A 10,228-nucleotide genomic window follows, 5' to 3' on the forward strand; every position below is an offset into this window, starting at 1 on the left:
CCGGGCCGGGCCGGGCGGGGCCGCAGCGGGGCCGGCAGGGCCCGGAGCGCCGGTGAGCGCGGGGGGCTCGGTTCGGGGGGCTCGAGGGGCTGGCCCGGGGGTTCGGGGGGTTCCGCTGTGGGGATCCGGCCGGGCACAGCCCCAGCCCAGCCCCGCGGGCCGCAGGCGCTGCCGGCGGGAGGAGGCCGCGCTCGGCCCCGGCAGCGGGGACGGGGAGCAGCGGGGTGAGCGCGGAGCACGGGGTGGTGTCGTGTTAGGGGAGGGCTGCTGGCCTCTAACTGGGCTGTTACTGGTGTGTTACTGGGCTGCTACTGGTGTGTTATATCACTGTGTTACTGGGGTGTTACTGGTGTGTTATATCACTGTGTAACTGGGGTGTTACTGGTGTGTTATTGTCGTGTTACTGGGCTGTTGTATCGCTGTGTTACTGGGGTGTTACTGGAGTGTTACTGGTGTGTTATATCGCTGTGTTACTGGGATGTTACTGGGGTGTTACTGGGGTATTACATCGTTGTGTTACTGGGCTGTTATTGCGGTGTTATTGGGATGTTCTTAGCGTTTTAGAGGTGTGTTACTGGGGGTTTTAGTAGCATGTTATTAGAATGTTATTAGTGTGTTACTGGCCTGTTACTGGGGGTGTTTATTGCCATGTTACTGGGGGATTTATTGCCGTGTTACTGGGATGCTATTAGTGTGTTACTGGGATGTTATTAGTGTGTTAGTGGTGTGTTACTGGGATATTTACTGCCATGTTACTGGGCTATCATTAGTGTCTTACTGGGGTGTTACCCATGTATTACTGCCTTGTTGTTGAGGTGTTACTGGAGTGGATGGTGTCACAAATGTAGGACTGCACAGGTTAATTAGTTAATCAAGGAATCACAGGGGTGCTGGCAGGGGGTGTGGGGAGGCTGGAGGGGGTCGGGATCTGCTCCCGGGGAACAGGGACAGGACAGGATGTGGCTGTGCCAGGGAGGTCTAGGGGGATTTTGGGAATATCCTGACCTGGACAGGACTGTCCAGGCCGTGGAGTCCCCATGCCTGGGGGGATTTAAAAACCCTGTAGATGTGGCACTTGGGGACACGGGTTGGGGTGGCCTTGGCAGTGCTGGGAGTGATTGAACTCAGTGGTCTTGGGGGGCTTTTCCAGCCTGAGCAATTCCCTGATTCCATACTTTGGGCTGCACGTGTTCCCTTTTTAGGGAGCTGCTTTCTCAATCACCGTGGTGTTGTGTGTCCTTACCCCCTCCAAACCCTGCAATGCTGCTTCCAGGAAAGGTGATAGGGCTGGAGGAGTACGTGGATTAATTTCCTTGGTGATTTATTTCCCTAGTGATGCAGTGGGGGAACATGGAGTGTTCAGTGTGCAGAAGGGAAGCTGAATTTGGGATAAGTTGGAGCACAAATGTCACAATTCTCAGGCTGAGCCCCAGGGCTTCAGGGTTGAATATTCTGTAATGCAATAATGATTTTTCCAGCTGCCCAGCAGAGGGTAGAGGGAAGTCTGGGCTGCTTTCTGCTGAGCTCACCCTGCTCAAACGATCTCTTTATTGCAGTACTTTGCAACTGCCTGGGTTGCAACACCTCCCCTTGTTCTGTGCTTAAACAGCAGCGTGGTGCCCTTTGCTTTCTGTAAGAGGATTTCTGGAAGTGCCGGCATTTCCATGGCTCACTGGCACAGAGCTGGGAATCTTCTGGGCCAGAAGAGTTGCTGGAAAACAGAAAATCATCCTTAGAGGAGTTTAAATATCATGCTGAGGCTATGTTTCTGATGTTCCTGGAGAGATTTTTCTGTGTCCTGGTATTAGGAAGGAATTCCTCCCTGTGAGGGTGATGAGGTCCTGGCACAGGTGCCCAGAGCAGCTGTGGCTGCCCCTGGATCCCTCGAAGTGTCCGAGGCCAGGGTGGACAGCTGGGGCAGTGGAACCTGTCCCTACCATGGCAAGGGTAGCACTGGATGGGTTTTGACATCCCTCTTGCCCAAACCCTGCTGTGTTTGTAGGATCCTTGAGTTAAATCCCCAGAGGGAGCTCACACAGCGACTCATGCATCTTGCAGTGTCTTTCTGGAAGGTTTGGTCTGGGCTGTGTGATTTTGTAAGTTTAGGTAGGAAAAAAGCTCTGCAGAGGGACTGATTTAAAGGGATTTCATTCCTCTAAGTGCTGAGGAAGGATGCTGTGGAGCAGTTTAACAGATTTGTGTTACTACCAGGAGTAACTCACGGCTGGTACGGGGCTGCTCAGGGAGGAAAGTGCTCCTTGTTAATCTGTTACTTCATTTAACCCCTTCTGCTCAAAGCTGGGCCTGAGCATGGGCTCCTGTGTCCTGAGTACTGCAGGGCCAGGGATTTTGGGGAGTCAGGACTGTGAACTCGGGGAGTTTTGGGCTGGATTTGGGGAGATGAGGGCTGTGAATGCAGAGGTGAGAGCCATGAGCTCAGGAAATTGAGCACTGTGGGAACTGAGCACACTGCTGCTGCCCAAGTGTCACCTCAGGGCTGTGATTCCACTTTAGTGGTGGTTCTGATTCCAGCTTTAGTGGTGGCTGTGATTCCAGGCTCAGTGGTGGCTGTGGTTCCAGGCTCAGTGGTGGCTGTGGTTCCAGGCTCAGTGGTGGCTGTGGTTCCAGGTTCAGTGGTGGCTGTGATTCCAGGTTTAATGGTGGCTGTGGTTCCAGGTTTAGTGGTGGCTGTGATTCCAAGCTCTCCTGGGGAATTTGGGATAGGTTTGGGATATTGACAGATCTGTTTAGGCATAGAACAGAGCAGGTAATAAGTAGGGCCTAAATGCAAAGTGAAAAATGAGATTTTTGGGTTTTGCAGGCTCTTAAGCCCTTCCTAAGCAGAAAAGAGGCTTATGGATGTGCAGGATTAGCAGGGCATCTGTCCCAGCTGGGCTCTGCCATGTGCTGGATCTGGCTCTGGCTCCAGATTAATGTGCTGATACTTGAGCTGATTAAGAGTGTCCCTTTCTGTGGCAGAAGGGATGGTTTTCCAGCCCTGGAGCCTTAGGGAATCCCACAGTGGTTTGGGGTGGAAGAGAGCTCAAAGCTCATCCAGTTCCAATTCCTGACACCTTCTGCTTCCCCAGGTGGTTCCAAGCCTGGCCTTGGACACTTGCAGGGGTGCCTCAGCTGCTGTGAGGTCAGCTTTGCCACCCTCACAGGGCACAGGGCTGATAAAATCCCTTTTTCTGGAGGGTTTTGTGTTGTTGTGAGCAGAGCATAAAAGGGGAAGTGAGAGAACTTTGTGGTTGTCGTGTCCTGGTCCCTGTGCCAGCTCCTCATGTCCCCCTGTTGTGTCCCCAAGCAGGAGAGCAGCCATGGCCATCCTGTTTGCTGTGGTGGCCAGGGGCACCACCATCCTGGCCAAGCATGCCTGGTGTGGAGGGAACTTCCTGGAGGTGACCGAGCAGATCCTGGCCAAAATCCCATCTGAGAACAACAAGCTGACCTATTCCCATGGCAAGTGAGTAACCCCTCTCCTGGGCTCTGGGGGCATGCACAGGACAGGGAGGAACTGGGATTGTTTGGGGTTTTTTCTGGGATTCTGTGATTTATTTTCCATCCAAATCCTCGTTTGATGGAATGTGCCACCAGCTCAGGAGCTCCTTCTGTCCCCCAGAACTTTGCAGCACAGCCAGGATTTGAGTTCAGCTCCAGCAGCAGCACAAGGCAGCTGACACAAAATCAAGTTTTCCATTTTTATACCATTCCAAAGAGGATTCCCAGCTGTGGAATCTTTGGAGTTTGGTTTCTGGGAGCTTCCTCTGAGTTTTCTGTGGCTTTAGGTAAAACTGTCACGCTTCTTGGGCTGGGTGCTGGGGACTTTGTGACAAGCTGTGCTCACATGGAGCCATCCTGTGCTACCTCAAATCCAGTCTGCAGGACAGTGAGCAGTTTTTCCCAGGATTTTTCCAGCCCTCTGAGCCCTTGGTCGGTGTTGTTTACCTGGGACATATTTTCCTGTGCCAGCTCTGTAGAATAACTGAGATTTTCTCTTGCCAGCCCCCAAAGGCAGCAGTGGCTTGTGGAAAATGAAATTCTGGAAATGTGGCATCTCCTAATGACGTTTTGTTTCTTCCTTTCAATCCCCTGCAGTTACCTGTTCCATTACATCTGCCAGGACAGGATCATCTACCTGTGCATCACAGATGATGTGAGTACTGGGGACACAGCTACAGCCCAGGGAAAGCTGGGCATTTTGCGTTCCATGTGGTATTTATTAATGAGGGCTGCTCTGAGCTGCCTTTTCTCCCCCTCAGTCACAGCTGGGAGCTCAGCCTGGAGCTCAGTCTGGAGTTTGGGATGGTTTGGGTTGGGAGTAACATTCCAGCCCCTGCCACGGGAGGGACAAGTGGGCTGTGAGTTTTGGGATGAAGTTGTTGGCTTTGCCCAGTTTCTGTCTCAGTGAGAGCAGTGGGTTGGTGCTGCAGACACCATTACATTTCCTGGTGCTCCCAAATCCTGGAATTGCTGAAGGAATTGCTCCCCTCAGTGTAGGAGTGTCCCTGGCAGAGCTGGGAGCTGCAGCCCCTGTCTTGGTTTGAAAGGTGTCTGCTGAGAAAGGTAGAGGCCTCTCTTTGAAATGGAAAATGTAAACCCCCTCCCTCCAAATTATTATAATTTCGAAATTAAGGGGCTCTCAAACAAAGATATGGGAATAGGAATAAGTTATTTACTAGGGAAATTAAAATAGAAATACAGTACTACAAAGACCAAAACCAAACCCAAAGTCAGAATGCACCCTGACACCCCATCAGTCAGGCAGGGTGTTGGGAGCAGTCCCATTCAATGGTGGCTGCATCCTCCTGCAGTGACAGATGTGGCTCAGTTGGAGCAGCGCTCCTGTAGAAAGTGCAGTTTTCCTCCCAAGGTCCAGTGATGATGTGGAAGGGTCTGGTTTTCCTCTGGAATCCAGTGGAAAAGGCTGCTCTGATGTTCCAAATCTCAGATTTTATCCAGGTAGGAAATGCTTGGCTCCTCCCCTGGCTGGAGCATCTCCCAGTGGGATGATGGAATTTTATCAGTCATGCACTGGGACTCAATGGCCATTAACAGGAGATACCTCCTGGAGGGAGGGTGGGTTGTGGAAAGATAAAGAACACTGCCCCAGCTGGTTTAGCATCTGGCCCATTAACAGGATATATCCCCACTGAGATAAGGATCCCTGCCCCAGCTGGTTTAACTGCTTGTGATAGAATACACACTGCTGGGCACATCCTGTATTACAGCCTAAGCAGCCCCCAGGCTGGCAGGTTGTTGTTCCTGTTGTTCCCTGGTGGGTTGTTGTTCCGTGCAGGTTGCTGTTGTTGTTCCTGTGTTCCATGCTCTGCTCTCTGCCCACAGGACTTTGAGCGCTCCAGAGCCTTCACGTTCCTGAACGAGATCAAGAAGCGGTTCCAGACCACATACGGCTCCCGGGCCCAGACTGCCCTGCCCTATGCCATGAACAGCGAGTTCTCCTCTGTGCTGGCTGCTCAGCTGGTGAGCCCCAGCCCTTCCCTGTGCCCAGCTCCCCACACCAACCCGTTTTATTTTAAATTTTTATTTCTTTCTTTTCTTCGTTAGGATTGAGTGTGTAAATTTCTTGTTGGGACTCAGATGTTTATTAATTCTTATCTATGTTACAGTGAGTGCTACAGCACTTCCAGCTGACTTTCTAATCTCTCTTTCTACAAGGCCTTTTAAGGTCCAATTAAGAAATGCCACCTAAATTATTTTTATTTTTAACCCAGTAACTAATCATTCATGGCCTGCAATGCAGACTTTTCTGTCTAATCACAAAATACCACCCAGACCTATGAAGAAGAAAGAAACCTCCACCCTAAAACCTCTGTCTTGCTTCCTATATATTGGTATATCCTAAGACTTAAAATTCAGAATTTTTCACACTTCTGTTTAAACTACACATCCATAATCCCAGTTCTGTCACTCAATTTTGGGAGCCTCAAGTCAAAACCAGTGTTTTCCTGGGAATCAGTGCCTGTTAACACAGAAAATCCCAAATTCTCATTTCCAAGGTTCCAACAGGTTTCCTCCTGGGGATTGTGGAGATGTCCCTTGGATTAAAGACAAGGTGTCCCAAGAGTGGTGACTTCAGGGCCACCTATTACTGTCACTTTAATGAAGGGATGGCTCATGCTAAAAATGATTTATTGCTCAGATCCACATCACCCTCAAGGTTGTGAGATTTGGAGAAGCAAGAATTCAGCCATAGCTTAAAGTAGTCACAAATTGCCTCTTTTCCCTGGGTCCTGGTTTTTGAGGCTCCTGTTTTTCCTGACTCCTGGTTTTTGAGGTTCCTGTTTTCCCTGTTCTGTTGCAGAAATACCACTCAGAGAGCAAGGGCCCAGACCAGGTGGCAGAGACCCAGGCCCAGATCGATGAACTCAAAGGGATCATGGTCCGGAACATAGGTACTGCCTCCCTGGGGAAACACTCCCTGCTGCTGCTTTCCTTTTGGGTTTAGGGTCTGACAGCTCTGACTATCCATAGTAGAGGGTGAGATTGGAATTGACCCCCAATTCAGTCCCAAAATGCAGCCTGTGTGATGTGAGGCTGTTCCCCAAGTCCCTGCTTATCCCAGGAAAACTGGAAGCTGCAACCAGGAGCTCCTGCCTTGAGCTCAAGGAGCAGCTTTTTGCCCTGGGATTTCACTTTCAGAGTTGGATTTTTGTCTTTGTTTCTCCAGACCTTGTGGCACAAAGAGGAGAGAAGCTGGAGCTGCTGATTGATAAAACAGAGAATCTCGTGGATTCGGTGAGCCTGGGGAAATCCTGGGAATGGGGAAGTTTTGTTGCTGCAGCAGGGAGGTGGGGACAGCACCTGGGGACACTTAAAGGGACACAGGAGCATGGAGACCTGCTGGGAATGCTTCCCCCTCCTTCCAGCTGTATCCCAGCTGCATCCCAGTTTGGGGAAGAGCCCTGTGCCACAGCTAGCCAAGGGTGAACACATCCCTGTCCTCTTCCCTTGTCCCCAAGGGGAGAAAAAACCCCTCTGGTTATTACTGTGATAGGAGAGAAAAATCACAATTTCCACTGCCCTGGCAGCCTGGGCTGAAGGCAGCTGGAAGCAGATGAACTGGAAAATGTGCATCTGTGGAGTTGTTCTGATACCAGCAGGGAAAGTGTGGCTGATTTAAAATTTAAAAAGCTGAGTTGTTGCAGCTAAATAATCTTTAAAGACTCTGGAGCTTCTCAGAGTGTTTCCAAGGAAGGAAAGACTTAAAAAAAACCCCAAATTAATGTAACTATAAAGCAGAGTTAACTAGCAAAGTGCTGTGCAGTCTGGAAGCTTTTTGTCTTTCCTTTGGGAGTCCCTGGCTCAGCATCCTGGCTTGGTGCCCAGATCTTGTGGCATCCAGGGAGAGTGCCAGGAGCTCCTGGGTGGAAAAGCTGGCACTATCCCATGGGATGGCTGCTCCCAGGGGCAGAGCTGGGTGGGAATGGCTGCACTGAGCCAGCCTGGGCTGTTTGAATGTGTGGAAGTGCAGGGTACAGAGGGGACATTTGGGATGGGACAACCACATCCCAAATATTTCCATAACAGGAAATAACACCCAGAGGAGCTGTGGATTCCTGGCAGTGTCCAAGGCCAGGATGGACATTGGGATTGGAGCAGCCTGGGACAGTGGGAGGTGTCCCTGCCATGGCTCAGGTGGCACTGGATGAGCTTTAGGTCCCTTCCCACCCATCCATCCTGGGATTTTCCTTGTTTTCTCTTGCAGTCAGTGACTTTCAAAACCACCAGCAGGAACCTTGCCCGAGCCATGTGTATGAAGAACCTCAAGCTCACCATCGTCATCATCATCGTGTCCATTGTGAGTGGGGAGCCTGGAGCTGCTGTGCCAGGCTGGAAACACCAAACCTGTCACTGTCCTGGCATCTGGGTGTGCCCAGCCCTGCCTGGCAGGGCAGAACCAGGGCACTGAGTGTTCTTTTGTGAGGAGGGTGAAGGGCCTGGACAGTCAGGGGGGGCTCAGCCTGGAGAGGAGGAGGCTCAGGGGGCACCTCCTGGCTCTACAAGGAGGAGGTTGTAGTGAGGAGGGGATTGGCCTCTTCTCCCAGGCAGTCAGGGGGGTTCAAGTTGGATATTAGGAAAAATTCCTTCCCTGACAGAGAGATGAAGCCCAGGGCAGTGCTGGGGTCACCATGGAGGTGTTCAGAAAATGAGAGGATGTGGCCCTTGGTGACAGGAGGAATTTGATCAAAGGTTAGACGTGTGGAGGTTTTTTCCAACCTTTGTTGCCCTCTGAGAGGAGATGGGAGCAGCAGGAGCTGCCCCAGCAGCAGCTGAGGTGCCCTGCTGGAGCTGGGGGGGCTTTTTAGCCCTCAGTCCTGGTGGGATCTCATTCTGTGACCCTGAAGTGGCTTTTTTTGGTGGGACAGTTCCCCTTCAGCTGTAAGGACTACAGATAGAGCAGGATCAGGGTGGGGAGCACTTTGTCACTCCATGGGGACAGCTCTGAGCTGCAGGGAGGGACAGGAGGGTGTCAGACAGTCTGTGCCCATGTGGGCTTTGCTGGGAGTGCTGTGGCAGTCAGTGAGTGCTGGCAGTCCCTCATTGCCTGTGGCATTCCCTGTTCCCTGCCCAGGTGATCCTGTACATCATCCTGTCAGCTGTGTGTGGGGGGCTGGCCTGGCCCAGCTGTGTGCAGAAGTAGCTGCAGCTGGAGCTCCCCAGGAGATGAAGAAGTGAAGAAGGAACCTCCAGAGTGACTCCTGCCTGTCACCACTGCCACCTTCACCCTCCCATGCCTCCAGGACTTCAGACTTTTTGCCTTATCACCCAGACAGACCCAGCTGGTTGCTGCTCCCGTGACCTCAAGAATGGGCTGGGTTAATTACTTGAAAGGATTTTCGTGTTCCTTTTGCTGTCCCAGTACCAGCCTTGCAGAGGGCTCTGTGCATGCTAGCCCCGTGTGGCTTCCCCTGGGTGGGGACAGCAGTGGCTGCAGCTGTCCCACAGAGGAGGTTTGGGGTGGGCAGGGCCAAACTAATGAGGACAGGTGGGTTTGGGTTCCCAGAGAGCCTCTCCTGCACATCTGGCCACATCTGGTGGCTCCCAGTGCTGCAGCAGGGTGAGGTCACGGTGTCACCCTGGTGACAAACGGGGCTGGGCTTTGTGCACTCACAGGTGGAGCTGCTGGGGCCATGGCCCTGTTGCTGCAGTGCTGCTGCAGGCAGGAGGCTGTGGGGTCACCTCAGGTGTGCAGGGGCTGCCTCCTCATCCTCACTTCTTCCTCACCCCCCCGGGCTGCTGGCAGAGGGGACTGTCACACACGGTTCAGGATCTGCTTTCTCACAGGTGATTCCTCCTGCTCTCCTTGAGGGTGGACTGCAATGAATATAATTTATAAATTCTGGCACTGGCTACAGTGAATTGGGGGCCAATGTGGCTTGCTGAGGTGCCAGGGAGCTGCTGCTTGTGCCTCTCCTGGAAGGTGTGCACTGGAGCTGGAGGGCAGACAAGGGTTGGAGTTGGTGGCTGGTGACTTCTCCAAGGTCTGAGGGAGAACCAGAGGATGAGCCTTCTCCTCTGGGAGGATTTCAAACCAAACCCAAGGCTGGTAACCAAATGCGGGCTCAAGGCTGCTGTTTCTGTGCCAGCTGCACATCTCCATCCCAAGGCAGGCCTGGCTGAGGAGCTGGAGCTGCTGGGGGTACTTCTGGAGCTGCTGGGCTCCTTTCCCAGGGAAAAGATGGAAATGCTCTTCAGGGGGGAAGGAATCTGCTTTAGGCCCAGGGAAGTGAGGGATGGAAGGGGAGGCTTCTCTTGGTGCCTGATCTGGAGCAGGAGTTGGTGCCAGTGGCACTGGTGGGGTGGGGACGTGGCTCTGTTGCTCCCTCAGTGTGGCACCAACCATGGAGCTTCTGCCAGCTCAAGAACTGGAATCTCCCAGAACCAGCAGCTCCTTGGGGTTTGTCTTCTGCTGGGCAAGCACCAAGAGTGATTGATAGCCACAAAGTGCCAGTGACCACTGGCACCTGCTTCATTTTCTGTTGTGAATGTAAAGCTTGGAGCCCCCTCCCTGCAGCTCTGCAGCCCCAGGTGCAGCCATGCATGTTTTAGTGCTGTTACCATGTTCATTTGGATGATTTCTTGTCTTATGTACAAATAATTTTTAAAGAAAATCCTTCCTTTTCTTCTTGAGGATGCACTGAGGCATTAGTGTAAAAAACATGACCTTGATTTCAATAAAATTCCTGTACAGAAAGCAGTTTTG

The 10,228-nt window shown here is 52.1% G+C and overlaps 1 protein-coding gene across 3 annotated transcripts; it reads left to right on the forward strand.

Moving 5' to 3' along the window:
* Positions 1 to 8: 8 nt before the first annotated feature.
* On the forward strand, positions 9 to 10,222 carry VAMP7 (vesicle associated membrane protein 7). 3 transcript variants are annotated; one of them, XM_033072105.2, is made up of 8 exons: positions 9 to 52; positions 3,311 to 3,466; positions 4,099 to 4,156; positions 5,347 to 5,484; positions 6,326 to 6,416; positions 6,692 to 6,759; positions 7,730 to 7,822; positions 8,597 to 10,222. In XM_033072105.2, exons 2-8 carry the CDS (start codon positions 3,321 to 3,323, stop codon positions 8,663 to 8,665), a joined length of 663 nt encoding a protein of 220 aa, XP_032927996.1. In that variant the 5' UTR covers positions 9 to 52; positions 3,311 to 3,320; the 3' UTR covers positions 8,666 to 10,222. The 3 variants fall into 3 exon arrangements, with proteins under 3 accessions (XP_032927996.1, XP_032927998.1, XP_032927999.1); XM_033072107.2 differs by having other exon boundaries at positions 11 to 52; positions 3,308 to 3,466; XM_033072108.2 differs by lacking the exon at positions 9 to 52 and adding an exon at positions 202 to 224.
* Positions 10,223 to 10,228: the final 6 nt, after the last annotated feature.

The sequence above is a fragment of the Catharus ustulatus genome, chromosome 14 (assembly GCF_009819885.2).
Source record: "Catharus ustulatus isolate bCatUst1 chromosome 14, bCatUst1.pri.v2, whole genome shotgun sequence".
NCBI classification, from domain to species: Eukaryota; Metazoa; Chordata; class Aves; order Passeriformes; family Turdidae; genus Catharus; species Catharus ustulatus.

Excerpts from the sequence above, each read along its gene's own strand:
- VAMP7 (XM_033072105.2), top strand. The coding sequence starts at position 3,321 with ATGGCCATCCTGTTTGCTGTGGTGGCCAGGGGCACCACCATCCTGGCC. Across the intron at positions 6,760-7,729 it reads CAGAGAATCTCGTGGATTCG|TCAGTGACTTTCAAAACCAC; the intron begins GTGAGCCTGGGG and ends TTTCTCTTGCAG. Across the intron at positions 7,823-8,596 it reads TCATCATCATCGTGTCCATT|GTGATCCTGTACATCATCCT; the intron begins GTGAGTGGGGAG and ends TTCCCTGCCCAG.